This window comes from Marmota marmota, unplaced genomic scaffold (assembly GCF_001458135.2).
Source record: "Marmota marmota marmota unplaced genomic scaffold, marMar, whole genome shotgun sequence".
Classification (NCBI taxonomy): domain Eukaryota; kingdom Metazoa; phylum Chordata; class Mammalia; order Rodentia; family Sciuridae; genus Marmota; species Marmota marmota.
This window is the reverse complement of record NW_026000048.1, coordinates 16,934,283-16,949,547: the sequence shown is the minus strand read 5'-3', so window position 1 is coordinate 16,949,547 and position 15,265 is coordinate 16,934,283. Positions and strand designations below refer to the sequence as shown.

Genomic DNA, 15,265 nt, shown 5'->3' with positions numbered 1-15,265 from the left:
CCCCCCCCCTTTTTTTTTTTTAAAGAAATAAGAATATATTATGGTTTTATTGAATTCAAATGACATTGTCTGTTCACTTTCAGTCTTTGGTTTTCTTTCTTTCCTTTTCCCTCCCTCCCTCTCTTCCTTCCTCCCTGCCTCCCTCCTTCCCTGCTCCCTCCCTCCTTCCCTCCTTCTCTTCCTTTTTCTTTCTCTTCCCTTGTAATTGTTTGATACTTCCTTCTTATATTTTGAATAATTAGTAATGCTTTTATTCAGTGTGTTTAGGTTGATGATGTTATAATTTGGGATTTTACTTTTTAGAAGTATAAAATGATGTGCAATTCAGGTCAGACTGAAACTGTAATTTTTCAAAAAAGGAGTTGAAACCATTTACCCAAGTAGATTCTAGGATTTTTTTTTTTTTTTTTTTAAAGAACTCTGTCCTTGTAAATTTTGTTGCATGGTGTTATTTGGCACCACAAAATAGCATGAATGAAGTTCACTAGTTTATACCTTTTTACTCTTTAGAAATTTGATTCTGAAATTCCCACTCCCCATCTACCTACCTACCTACCTACCTGCCTACTTACCTACTTCCTCCGTCCCTCCCTCCTCAGGGTTTGAACCCAGGGGCACTTAACCTATAAAGCCACATTTCCAATCCTTTTTTTTTTTATTTTGAGACAGGTCCTCAGTAAGTTGCTGAGGCTAGCTTTCAACTTGTGATCTGCCTGCCTTAGCCACCTGAGCCACTTGGATTACAAACATGCACCAGCTGGCCTTGCCTCACTTTATTTTGCTACATTTATCACCTGATTACATGTGGTTAGGCATTAATTTTTTGTGAAGTCAACTTCCAGTGAGTTTATAATTTTATTCATTATATACTGATACTCATAAATATTGTTTGTGTTATTCAGCCTTGTATAACATGACCAGCCATACTTTATTTTTTGGTGGTACTAGGTATTGAACCCAGAAATGCTTTGCCACTGAACTATATCCCCAGCCCTTTTTATTTTTCATTTTGAGACATGGTGATTCTATGTTGCCCAGGCTAGCCTTGAACTTGCAGTCTTCTGCCTGACTTCACAAGTCACTGGGATTACAAGTGTGCACCACCACACCCACCACACTCAGCTTCATCCATGATCTTGAGCTGTGAAAAAATATTACTGTTAGCTATTTTTACACGAGAAATAGACCAGATGGCAATCAGAGTTAACTTATACCTCTTGGGACATCTCTCTCTCTTGCGCGCGCGCGCTCTCTCTCTCTCTCTCTCTCTCTCTCTCTCTCTCTCTCTCTCTCTCGAGATTGAACCCAGGAGTGTTCTATTTTGAGCAACACCCCCAGTCCTTTCTGTTTTGAAAATTTCTTTTGAAACAGAATCTTGCTGTGTTGTTCAGGCTGGCCTCAAACATGCAATTCTACTGAGTAGCTGGGATTAGAAGCCACTGTACCTGATTGACACAATTCCTCACAAGTAAATCTTTGGGGGCATTTCTGATTTACTAAGTCTAAAGTATCTTCCTCCCACTATAACATATTATATTGCTGGTTCTAAAGACCGTGGGAATCTTTGTGGAGAGTTGGAATGTAATCTTGCTCATCTATACGGGACAGTTCTTACTCCCATAGGTCCCAGTCTCTGTGTCAAATCCCTTGTAAATATGCTTATTTCCAGCAGAGAGGAAAGGTAAACTTTTTGTTGTTGTTGTTGTTGTACTCTTGTTACAGGAATCACTTGTTTTATATTGATGAGGAGGTATTGTGAAAATAGGGTGCAGTAGACTGTGCTAGTCCTGTCCTTGGTGCTTGTGAAGAGTCTTCCTGTTTATTTATTTATTTATTTATTTTTATGCGGTGCTAATATTCAAATCCAATGCATGTCACATGTGCTAGGCAAGGGCTTAACCACTGAGCCCCAACCCCAGCCCCTTGGCAGGGTTTTTGAGGCTATTGAAGACAGTCCTATAGTGATTTTTTTAGTAGGACTATTAGTATGTCATTGTTTGTTTTCCTATTTCTATTGTTTATAAAAATTACTGTCCAAAAAAATATTCATGTTTAGAAGTAAAGTGGGTTAGATAGTAAAACCTTACCTTCATTTCTGAAGACAGCCACAGTAAAGCATGAATGAATTTGGCTAGTTCAGGTTAGTGTGCATGCCTATAATAATTCTACCAGTCCAGGAGTCTGGGGCAGGAGGATCGCAAATTTGAGGTCAGCCTGGGCAAGGTAGCAAGACCTGCCTCAAAAAAAACAGGGCTGGGGTTGTAACTCAGTGGTATAGTGCTTGCCTGGCATGTGTGAGGTACTGAGTTTGATCCTCAGCGCTACCTAAAAGTAAATAAATAAAGGTATTAGGTCTATCTACAACTTAAAAAAAATTAAAAAACAAAATATGACTTTGGTTTTATTTTTGTTTTCGTTCCTCTGCCTTCAGACATGCTACATTTGTGATGAACAAGGAAGAGAAAGCAAAGCAGCCACTGGTGCTTGCATGACATGTAATAAACATGGATGTCGGCAAGCTTTTCATGTAACCTGGTGAGTACATTTCCGTCATTGTGTAGAAAAGCAATTGGTAAATGACTTGTATTAAAGTTATAAGTTAAAAACTTAGGTATCCAAGTATTAGTTACAGTAAGTTTTATTGGAATAGTTTTTATGTTTATTTACTTATTTGTAGTAAAGATAATTCTAATAAGTGACTAATATTTACTAATGAGGATTTGCAGTAAGTGGACCTGGGTTCTAATGTACACTAAGCTCCCATTTCATCTTGTTTAAAATATTGGTATTGGTCACATACCCTTTGATTTGTAATTAGGATGAAATAAGCTGATACAGGTAGACTTGGCACAGTGTCTGAAATATTAGTAAGGATTCATTGTGCTTGTTCACCTTCTTTGTCTCAAGGGAAATTAATATGGTCACCATCATTTTTGAGGTTATGTGGGCTGCCTCTCACACATTTATATCACCAAATTTCAAGGACACAAATTATTAAAAACCAGATATTTTACATAATAGTTAAAAAATGTTTGGGAATAATCCACATACTTATTAATTTTAATAATCCATTTATGCCTGATGGTTAATGTAGGCACATGCTCATTTCTTGAGCTTTTAAGTATTTAAGTACATTCTAGGCTGTTTGAGGGGGGAAAAGATTTTTATGAATTATCTTGATTACTATGCCTAATTTTTCAAAGATGAAATTCCCTTTTTGGGTATGAAAACTATTTTAATACTGTGATTTTGGAGTATTAAAATTGTGAAAGTTCAAATTGACAGAATTGTCATTGTAAACTAGCATTGTGTGTGTGTGTGTGTGTGTGTGTGTGGCGAGGTTGGGGGGCGGGGTGTGCCCACACACAAACACATCTTCGCACCGAGAATTGAACACAGAGCCTAGTGTGTGCCAGGCAAGAATTCTACAACTGAGACACCCCAGAGCCCTGTATTTTGTATTTAAAAATATATATATAAACATACAAGTTTCAGTTTCATTTCTTCTACTGTTTTTGGCTGAAGAACACAACTTAAGTTTATCTTGTCTATGTGCTATGTCACTGTTCCCTTCAAGAGTTGTGAACTTAGTCCTGGGTGAATGAATTTTTCCTCTTAAGCATATTCAATTTGCATCCATGGGCTAGATATATCATTTCATCCTTTTAGAGAGGCAAGGGCTTTATTTGAACTTCTGATGTAGATTGAAAAAGTAAACTGAATTGTTAATTATGAAGTAGGATGTAATTTATCCTAAAGTTTTTTCTTTTTAAAGATGTGGCGTCACAGTGTTGTCCAGGTTGATCTCAAAATTCTGGGCTCTCCTGACCTTTCTGCTTCATTCAGCCTCCTGAGTAGCTGGGGCTACAGGCACACTGTATTGTGCCTGCCTGTGTCTCTGTCTTTGTCTGTATGTCTCTTCTGTCTGTCTGTCTCTATTTATTCATTCTTTTTTTTTTTTTGGTGCTGGGGATTGAACAAAGGGCCTAGCACTTGCTAGGCAAGCACTCTATCACTGAACTACATCACAGCCCCTGTCCCTGTCTCTTTAAGTAACGTAATGTCTATTTGGTAGCATTAAATATGTATACATCTTCATCCTTGATAGAGATGAAGAACACATTTTTTCGTTTATTCATTCTTTCATTTAGGTATTTACTTAGTTTTTGTAGCACTGGAAATTAAACCCAAGGGTGCTCTACCACTGAGCTAGATTCCCAGACCTTTTTATTTTTTGAGAGAAAGGGTCTCATTAAGTTGCCCAGGCTGGCCTCAAATTTGGGATCCTTTTTTCTCAGCCTCCAAGTAGTAAAGAGCTTATTTTAAATCATAACTATACATACCCTTTAAAAAATGATCAGTTGCAGGTTGGAATGAGATGTACTTTGCCACAAATAGAATAAAGCCTTTTATCTTAGAAGATATATTCCTTACATATTCCTTACAAGCATCTTAAGAGTAAATTTTGTTCATTTCTTTATGCTGTATTGTTTTTTAATCCATGCACCTGGACTTTATTTTCAGTGCTCAATTTGCTGGACTTCTATGTGAAGAAGAAGGTAATGGTGCAGATAACGTCCAGTATTGTGGCTACTGTAAATACCATTTTAGTAAGCTGGTAAGAATTAGTTTTGAATTTAATATTAAAATACTAGTAATTAGTTTTGACAATAGAGTGACACCATTATTTAAAAAAAAGTGTAAGAAATTTCTTTTACCTCAATTTTTGCTTATGATTAATTTGTTTAGCATGTTCTTTATTGGAAATGAAAAGATTTAATTAAAAAAAAATCTTGCTCTGCTTGTGTTCTTTTGTAAAGTTGAATAGTCTAGAATATTCTAGTTTAGAATATATATAAGTACTTGATAGCAAATTTTGCTGTACATTTAGTAGAAAAATTATTTTGTATAGAACTCCTACATTATTTTCAGTTAACTTTTGGCGTGTCATTATCCTTTTGTGATTTCTTTTCACTTGTTTCTCGTTTTTCTGTTTCATTATTGTTACTCATGTCATTTTAAATTTATTTTCATTTTTATTTACTAGGAAATAGTAAAATTGAAGTAAGGCTTTTTGACCTTAAGAAATATATTTAAGCCCAACTTTGGGAATGTTGTAAAATTTAATCAGTCTTTGCTGTTAAACATTAGCATGGATGATTGAGTTAGTAGTAATATATGATTAATCATTTCATATTTATGTTCATGTTCCTTTGAAGGATCAGTATTTCTTTAATGTCCCAAGTGTTTCTTTCTCAATCCTTATACATTCATACACTGAAGTTTTAAGGCACCTTTGTTTTTCTTTTAGTGTTTATTATTACCTTTTTCTCAAGAATGAGGCTTGCTCCTTCTTTCCTTTGTTCTTCTTTCCTTTCATATTAATAACATTAATAGAGGCTCCTGTCTTATGAAATGAGCAATTCATATCTCCAGTTTTCTGTATTTCATCCATATGAAATACAGTCATTAAGTCATCACATAATGATGATGGACTACATATAAGATGGCAATCCCATAAGTTTATATTGGAGCTGAAAAAATTGTATTTGTTTAGTAATGTTACCTTAGCTTTCATGTCTAGATACACTTAGATTCACAAATACTTAGCATTAGTATTCAGTGTAGTATTATGTTGTACAGGTTTATAGTCTAGAAACCATTGGCTATACCATATAACCTAGGTGTATAGGAAACTGTACCATCTAGGTTTGTGAAAGAGTACTCTGTCTGATATTTGTACAATGAGAAAATCACTTAATAGCATATTCCCTAGAATGTATCCAGTTTTTCAGTGACACATGACTGTACTTAAAAGTTTTATCTCTATCATTTGATGTGAAGGCTTTGATTTAATGACTGACAAAAAATAACCAGCTGTTCAAGAGAAATTTTGAGATTGTAAAATTGAAAATTTTGCTTCTGGGTATTAAGCCATACTGGAATCTTCATTTTCTAAATGAGATATGGTACAGATAAAAATATACAAATAATGAAATGGATTTTGAAGTTTGTAAAATAGAATTTTCTCATTGCTAGTTATTGACAGAATGTTATCCCATTTGCTAGTTGGGAAAGAAGTCTGTTTAATAATTTAATAAGATCATATAAATTATTTGCATAGATTTTATCTTTTATGGTCATTTTTATCTAGTTTAAACTAATTATAGTCTCAACAATTTTTAAACACCCCAAATAAGTCTTGCCTTTGTACTTTATTATGCAGCTGTGTAAATATTTTAATTTTATTTAAATGTATAATGCTTTTAGTAATGCTTTGAAAAATGCATGGGTCTAATACTGACATTTCCTTAATGAACTGTAAAGATAAGTTTCTAGAAAACCGTATTCCATTTTAATACTGGAAGTATAAGATTAAAAGCTTCTTGCTTTACTAGTGGCATAAAGTAACTCTTCAAATATTTACTTTTCTATTCTTCTAGTCTTGGCATCCTTCTTTAACAATGGCATTTTCTCTTTTGATTGAAATATATGTTTTTAAGACAGACATTGAAAATAGGTAATCTATTTTTCACACAACTTAATAAAATATACAAAAATATGGCATTAATGTTAAATTGGGGGTTAGTTTTTTTCTTTGTAACAATGGATGATGTTTAAACTGGATTATATAAATTGAAATAGTGACTTTTTAAAAACTTTACCAACATTTAAAATATTTTACACTTGAGTTAGTTTAAATCTAACAAAAATTACTTAAAATTTTTATATACATATACACATATGTATATATATTTTCTTTTTTAGAAAAAGAGCAAACGGGGATCAAATAGGTCATATGATCAAAGTTTAAGTGATTCTTCTTCTCACTCTCAGGATAAACATCATGAGAAAGAGAAAAAAGTAAGTGGATTTGTTGTTGCTAAATATGTAGCACATCAATTTAATAAAAAAATTTTTTTGTTTATTTAGATAAGATTCTGATACCTAAATTGAAACATTGAAATACTGAAAAATTTTGACGAATGAAAGAGTATTAAAACCAAAGAGTAGGCTTAAAATAATGCCATATTTGTGAATATGGTTTTACCCATTGTAACTGAAAATTTAAAGTGCAACTTGTTTGAAAGCATGAGAGTGATTTCTTGCATGTGTTAACTGTGGTCTTGTGAAATCTTTAGGTGACTTCAGCAATAATACTTTGTTGCTATATATCATTAACTGATTACTTCACATGTAAGTAATTATCTCATCAGCTTTTTTCCTTTATAATAGAACAGATCTGAAGTCTTGTATATTCTTGGCTGGTTTTTCTTTTTTTAGTCATGCTAATGGTTTATTATTTTTTTCTAATGGCCAAATGTTACACCATTTGTTTGAGAATATTTTGTCTTTTAATTGAAACGCTAAAATCTTGCCTAAATACTAATCTGTCTTCTTCTGACTTGTTTTCTGCATATATTTTACTTAAGTTAAAGGATATAGTTAATTTTTAGATAAGATTATTGAATATTGTAGAATTGTTCATACTTGATTTATAATTCTTTTAGGAACATATTGCCAGTGTACTACTTATGAATTGTTTGAATGGAAGTGAGGCTAGAAAGTGCATCTTTAATAGAAAAGAGTATTCTTATATAGTTGGTATAAATTAGTTTTTGAAAATATTTTGGCATATCACAACATTTTCACATTTTTAAATAATTTGGATTTGGGGAATGCTAATGTATAATTATTTAAATACATTTTGGTTCAAGTTTTGTTTGTGCCTTTATTGAGGTAAACATTTAAAATTTTTCAGTATTCAATTTTAGGATTAGATTTCCTGTTAGGAGTAAAATAATAAATATAATTTTAAGTTTAGGACAGTTATTATGTATGTATGTATGTGTATATGTATGTATATATAAATACATATATTTGATTTTAGGCAGCAAGTACACATTTATCTTGACTTTGTTATGGAGCTGTTTTTGTGATAACATTGCAATAGTGGGGATCTATCTTGTGTCTGTCCTTTGAATTGCCAATAAAAAATGGCAGGGTTGGTTTAATTAGTAATTTTAGTAAGAGACACCACGAGTTTTTAAGATCATGATTTGCAGATTCTTAGGTAGGACTCATTATAAAGTGTGAAGAAGGAAATTTCATCTTTAATGATCTCATTAAGTTGTCTAGGCTGGCCTTGAACTTGAGTTCAGTTTGTTTCAGCTTCCTCCATTGCTGGGACTACAGGCTTGGGCCACCAGTACTCACTGCCCAATACATTTACTATTACTGGTATACTATAAAAGATACCATAATTCAGGAACAACCAGATGGCAAAGATACATAAGACAATTTATGGGGGAAGTATGTAGAGCTTTCATGTTCTGTCATAATGTGTAATCCTCTTAGTGCCTCCAAATATTCACCAGCCTGGAAGCTCTCTAAACCCCATTGCTTTTTAAGTTTTTAAAATGAAGGTCTCATGCTATCACTGTTATTGATTAAGTCATTGGTCATTGGATTCAATCTCCAATATCTCTCCTCTTCCCAGGGGCCCAGGGGTAGGACTCAAATTTCCAATACATGGTTGGATTTTCTGGTGATCATCCAACCAATAAGAATTATTAGCATAAAAAAGAGTCATTAGCATGAACTCAAATGTGGTTGAAAGGAGGCACATAATAATGAATAACAAACGTATTTCTCTTATCCCTATCATTCAGGGATTAGAGGGTTTTTAGAAGCTCTGTACCAGGAATTGCTTAGGGCAGAGATCAAATAAATACTTCCTGTTATATATGTCACAACTGCAAAATAGAATTTTATTTTTCTTAAGTAGCAAAGTGGTATATAAAATTAACAGTTTCTTTGACTGTAGTAGAAATCACTAGAAATATATTTTAGTGATCTTTAATAAGGAAGTCATCTCTGTCGTTCCATACTTGTTAAAATCTTTTAAAAGAACCAACCTCACTTGTAAACCACTTCAATTTGAAGCTATTAAAAAACACTCTTTAAGAATGATTAAGCTCCCTTGGGTTGTGGCTCAGTGGTAGAGTGCTTGCCTAGCATGCGTGAGGCACTAGGTTTGATCCCTGGCACCACATACAAATAAAGACAAATAAAATAAAGGTATTGTGTCCATCTACAACTTAAAAAATTTTTTTTAAAAGAATGATTAAGTTCCCATCATTATGTAAAACTATAGTGCACCAATAAAAACATGGGAAAAAAGCAATGTTTGAAAATTTAAAAAATGATTAAGCTCTTTTTTCATGGGAAGGCTAAAGGACTATTTAGTCAATAACTTACAGTAACTCATGGTAGTTAGAAGAAAATGGAGTTATTCTGACTTAAATTTCCTGTTCTTATGTTTAAAGAACCTCTGCCACAGAACTAGGTGTGGGAAGGATTCAGAAATGTAAAGAATAATTTATTTCTAAAGGATTAGTATCATTATTGGGAAATGAGCGTTTATTTATTTTATTGATATAGCAGTTTATTTATTTCATTGATATAGCAGTTCATTTCATCTTCAGACTAATCTTTCTATTCCCCATTGCCAGTTAATCCATGTTGTGTCAGAAGAGTAGTATTAGTTTATAGAAAAAGTCACCATTAGTGAGGGTATTACAGATGCTCCTCTACTCACGGTGGGGCTACATTCCAGCAAGCTTGTTATAAGTTGAAAAGAAAAGTCAAGAGTACATTTAATGCACCTAATCTGGTGAACATCACAGTTTAGCGGTACACAGTATATAGTATATTGTAGAGTTTATGCTTGTGGTTGTATAGTTGGCTGGGAGCTGCTACTTGCTGACTTTGCCCAGGATTGCCAGATAGAATTGTATCTCATATTGCTAGCCAAGAAAAGCTCAAAATTCAGAATTCACAGTATGTTTTTCTTACTGAATGAGTATTGCTTTTATGAAATGAGTATTGTGAAAAGATTTTGTACCAGTTTAAAAATCACAGGTTGGACCATCTTAATTTGGGGACTGTCTATTTGTAGAAATGCACTCAGTTCCAAATATATATGCCAGAAATCCATCTGTGCCCTTCTACAGTGAGATGGGATTTATCTCCTACCCTTATTTGTCCTTAATTTCAGTTTATTGTTAACAACTGGCAACAGATATAGACACCTTTGCCATCATAAACTCTGTTATGGTGAAGGTTTGTGGCTTTTTGATTAGTGTTTTGTGCACCTGGGAGATTGATTGGATGTCTCTTTTAAGGTTACTAATCTCTTTGGAAAGAATTAGACTAATTTCTTCTGTAACCCAGAGAAATAAGACTCAATCAATGCATTTTCATTACTACTCTATGTCCTTTTAAAAGTTTTCAGCTTTGAGAGTCACCTGGCACCTGTTTCTTATTTTGTGTTCTTACCCTTTTGAAATCTTGTACTCAAGTTGAAGCTTTCAACTTCTGCATATGTAGAGAGGTAAGAAAGGGCAGAACTTAAAACACTTTAGAATGTCTGGGCTGTGTTTGGAAAGGCCAAAATGAGATGAGATGACTACTTAGCTAAGAAGGGCCTGATTCATGAAGAGGTTTTTTATTTTTTTTTATTTTTGTAAGCAGTTTCATTTGGCAAAATCATCATTCATGGAAACCTGCAGTTCAAAAGCACAGGGAGGTCTGTGCGTCCTCAAAGTGTGTGCTACAGTTTACTGCACAGCTTCTAGTAAGCCTGCTGGTATGGGCTCCCTCTCAAAAGATGCAGGATAGGGCTGGGGATGTGGCTCAAGTGGTAATGCGCTTGCCTGGCATGCGCGGGGCGCTGGGTTCAATCCTCAGCACCACAAAAACATAAAATAAAGATGTTGTGTCCACCGAAAACTGAAAAATAAATATTAACCCCCCCTTTTCTCTCTCTTCTCTCTCTCTCTCTCTCTTTAAGGAAAAAAAAAAGATGCAGGATAGCCGATATAAGACTAAATAGACTATCGAAGTAAGCCACTAGTAGCCTCCAAAATTTTGCGTTTATTTAAAGGTATTTTGCTTCCTTTTTAATGGTGCGAGTCTCGAGAAAACAGTTTTTCTTTGCCAGAGGAATTTGGCATTGTGAATTCTTCCCATAGACTTTACTTGTTGATTAGGTCTTTGAATTTTATTGTGTGAGTTTCTTATCAGCCAACACTGCTGGTATAGGTGTGATTATATCACAGATCTGATTTTCCGAGAAATAGTGATGGTTTTGGAAATCAAAGGATGAGGCATTTGCACTAAATCCTTGACATACCTATTTGCCTCAGGTGGCAAGGGAGTTTAGGTTCTTCTGTGGGAATACTTGAGACATATTGGAGACTTTGCCACTTGGTGTGATCTGATATTGACCCTTGTATGGCAGAGGCATTAGAATGTCCAAAGACAACCTACCTACCAAGTTCCTTCAGTCTGTGCAATGGATTTAATCATGCATTTGGTACTGTAAGAGCAATAACTAATCATGGTGGTAATTCACCATAAATATCCAGTTTCTCTTAGCCTTTTTTATTTGTTCCTATTGGTTCTGCAGGGCTTCTGTGTTGAGATACTGACTCTCTTACTACCTCTGCTACCTTTACATCCTTTTCCAAAGTTGTGGCTTTCCTTTGTTCTCCTGGAATTCTGTATTGCTTCTGTTAGACCACCCAGGAAAGGGATATGGTTTGATGAATGATTTATATATCCCACTAGTACTTCTGTATGTGATGCTCTTCTCATTAGGTGATAAAGATGTGCATTTGACACAATAGTAGTCAAAACTTTTCCTGTAAAGAACCACATAGTAAATATTTTGGGCTCTGTAGGCCGTATAAAGTCTTTTTCACATATTCTTTGCATTTCTTTGGTAAAGAATCCTTTATTTTTTGGTATCAGGGATTGAACCCAGGGGTAGTTAACAACTGAGCCATATCCCCTGCCTTTTTTAATTTTTAAATGGCGTCTCACTAAGTTGCTAAGGCTGCCTTTGAACTTGCCTCAACTTTCCAAGCTGTTGGGATTATAGGCCTGCATCACCATGTCTCGCCTTTAAATGTATTTTCTGATATCCAGTCTATAATCATCTCTTCAGTTTCTTCTCATCACCATATGATGAAATTCTATTCATTTCCTGGTTGGCCATAAAATATCTCACATTTTGATACTCATTACCATAGATTTCCCTCAAATCTTGTAGTTGGCTTGCATGACCCTTATCCTTCTTCCAGAAAGCAATGTCTTTAACAGCATCACATTCTCATCAACAAACTGTCCATCTGTGAAAGAGGTATAACATTTACTCTTCTTGTGAGATATTTAGTTGGGACACAGGAGAATTCTGGGTCAGAGATGAAGGATAATTAATTACTTAAAAAAAAAAAAAAAAAAAAGAAGTAGCCAGAGTATCAGTATGTTTACACCATTCTCGAAGGCCTAATTCATAGAGCAACAACAGAAAAAGGGCCAGATGACATTTGCTCATGCTTAAAGGAAATGAACTCTGGGCTTAGGGCATTTGAATTTTTCAAATGGTGAAACATGGCTGCTTTTGTTGCACCCGTGGTAGACACAGTATCTTCTGAGCCTATTCACTATATAAACAACCTTGAAAAGACAGTTTAGAATTATGGACAGTAATTGCTTCACTTGAAAGACACACAGAAATGATTTGTTATGTAGAGTTGTCTCCGAACCCAGTATAATTCAAACTACAGTTGGTTTTATACCGTGTTTACTTTTTATTCACTGCTAAGTTCAAAATAGGCATTTTTGATTGACAGTTTTCCTCCAAGATATAAATCAGGGACTTAAATTTCTTCTCTTTTGTGACTCTGCCTTCTTTAAAATATTGCTTTCATGGCTACTGTGCTCATTTGTATTAAATAAATCAGTGTGGCCACTAAATAGCTGGGGCTATGAAGAACTGGACCTAGAAGTTGCATACAATGGCCACATGTAACTGCACAGAAAGCTTGAAAATGTCTGTTTATATTCCAAATAAGAAGAAATTAGATTGGTGAGTAACTGTTTCTTTCTACCTCATTTAGCTCATTGTTTTTGTAAACCATGTATAATTATATATGGGCAGACCATTTATAAAATTAAAGTTATAAAACAAAAAAACCCTCTCAAGATACCACCATCAGAAATAGCCATCATTACTGCTAAGTAAACATTCCAGATTTTCTGTGCATAGATAGTTAAAACTATAGTTAGATAAAAGTCATTTTTGTCAAAATGAGCTAAATGGAAGTAAAAGAGGTATTATTGAACTTCAAATAAAATTTCCTTACAGAAAACATAATTCCTTAAAGATATCTTTAAGTTTAATAGTAGAAATTACAAAACAAATGAGACATTGAAGATGTAAGACTATCTTTTTTAATTTGGTTGCTTTTATGCCCCACATCCCCTTTAGTTGTAAATGGACACAATATCTTTTTATGTATTTATTTTTATGTGGTGCTGAGGATTGAACCCAGTGCCTCATGCATGGGAGGCAAGTGCTTTACCAGTGAGCTATAGCCTCAGCCCTGTTTTTAACTCTTAATGGAATTCTCAAATCAGAGGGGCTTGGATTGGCTAAAACAATTGCAAGTTTATTATTTTGTCTAAGTTTAGAGATTAAGATTTTCTAAAGATTGGTTAATGTTTATTTTTTTTATTTTTATTTTTTTGGTACTGGGGATTGAACCCAAGGGTGCTACACCCCCAAGCCCTTTTAACTGTTCTGTTATTAAATTGCTCAGTACTTCATTAAATTGCCAAGTTTGGACTTAAACTAGTGATCTTCCTGCCTCAGCCTCCTCAGTCACTGGAGTTGCTGGTATTAGCCTCCATGCCTAGCCCAAGATAGGTTAATTTAATGATAGCCAGTTCAGCAGTGACAGGGCATTGTTGTCTTTTTTGGTGATTCTTTTGGCTTTTTCAGTCCTCACTGCAGATTACTGAAGTTTTTCAAAGGTTATGGCCTAACACTTGAATATCTAAAGCCAGGGAGACAGGACCTTTTTAAGAGTGAGATGAATATTTCCAACTGTCTCCATGAATAAAATTTTTCTTCTGTTTTATTGTGCTGACTTAAACATATCTCAGCCCTAAAGCAGTCAAAGACTAAATATATCCGATCTATTTTACTGGCCATGTTCACTTCAGGGCTGGGAAGTGAGGCTACATTTATTAGAACATTAGGGGAAAGATCATGATTTTTGTGAGAGCCAGAGACTGTCAACAAGGGAGGGTTCTGCATGTTAGTTACTGTTTGGTGTTAAACTATTATGTTTTGTTTTCATTAAATGCTTTAAATTCTACTTCGAGCTCCTGCTATGAAAGGCCGCCCGTGTCCATTTCACTTTTCCCTGCTGTCCAGTCTGTATGTTTTTAAAGATATTTATGTTAAATTTTTCCCATAAAAAAATTCTGTGACATTCTTTTTTAACCATAATCCTCTGAGTATGGTGGGCATTCTGTGTTTAGATTTATTTGCTAGGTGTTTACTTCCAGTCCTTATGCCACAGCTCCTCCAATAAGTTCTTTCTTTCATATTTTACGTTGGCTGAATTTTGCTTTTAAGTAACATTTTGAAAGAAGTTGTTAGGACCTGTATTCTCTTGAGTTTTTCCATAACAGGAGTCTTCTTGCTTAGTTTTTGGGCTGTATCTTGGCTATATATAGGATCAGTGGGTCACAATTCCCAAGACTATGGGCCTGGCATATTGCTTTTGCTTTGGAAATGATTACAGATACACCTGCCTATCCCTTTCCCTCTTGCCTTCTTCTATCAGTTTGGGTGTTAAATATAGAAGAATTTTTAGAATTATTTTTCAATTTGTACAGTTCTATGTTTGATTATACCTTCTATTCCTCTTTATTGGATTATACTTCAGGGACAAAAGTTATCTTTATGTTTGATTATCTTTGTTTTCTGTAGCTGTTTACTAGGTTTTTTGTTTGTTTGTTTTGTTTAATAGGGGATTGAACTAGAGTCTCATGCAGGTTAGACAAGTGCTCTGCCACTGAGGTACATTTCTAGCACTCCCACCCCCACCCCTTGTCTTTTTTTTTTTTTTTGGCAGTGCTGGGGATTGAGCCCAAGGCGTTGTGCATGCAAGGCAATTGCTGTAGTACTGAGATAACACTCCACCCCCATGGCCCATTATTATTTTTGAGACAGGGTCAACTATGTTACTCAGCCTGGCCTTCAACTTGGGATCTTGCCTCAGTCTCCTTAGTAGCTGGGGTTGAAAGCATGTGTCACAATACCTGGCTTGTTTTGTTTTCTTTATATTTTCATTATTGTGATTATTTCAAGTCTTTTAGTAGAGTTTTTTTTTTTTTTTTTTTT

The 15,265-nt window shown here is 34.5% G+C and overlaps 1 protein-coding gene across 18 annotated transcripts in view; it reads left to right on the top strand.

Annotated features, from left to right (window-relative positions):
• Positions 1-15,265, top strand: part of Mllt10 (MLLT10 histone lysine methyltransferase DOT1L cofactor) — a 193,185-nt gene that overhangs the window by 76,737 nt on the left and 101,183 nt on the right. For 17 of the 18 annotated variants that reach the window (XR_007351102.1, XM_048812728.1, XM_048812723.1 and 14 more), the window contains 3 exons: positions 2,432-2,535; positions 4,525-4,618; positions 6,769-6,864. Coding sequence is in view for 17 of the 18 variants with exons in the window: in XM_048812728.1 (XP_048668685.1) it covers positions 2,432-2,535; positions 4,525-4,618; positions 6,769-6,864 (294 nt within the window). In the remaining variant the exon portion in view is untranslated. The remainder of the gene's footprint in view (positions 1-2,431; positions 2,536-4,524; positions 4,619-6,768; positions 6,865-15,265) is intronic. The other variant, XM_048812722.1, reaches the window with a different exon arrangement.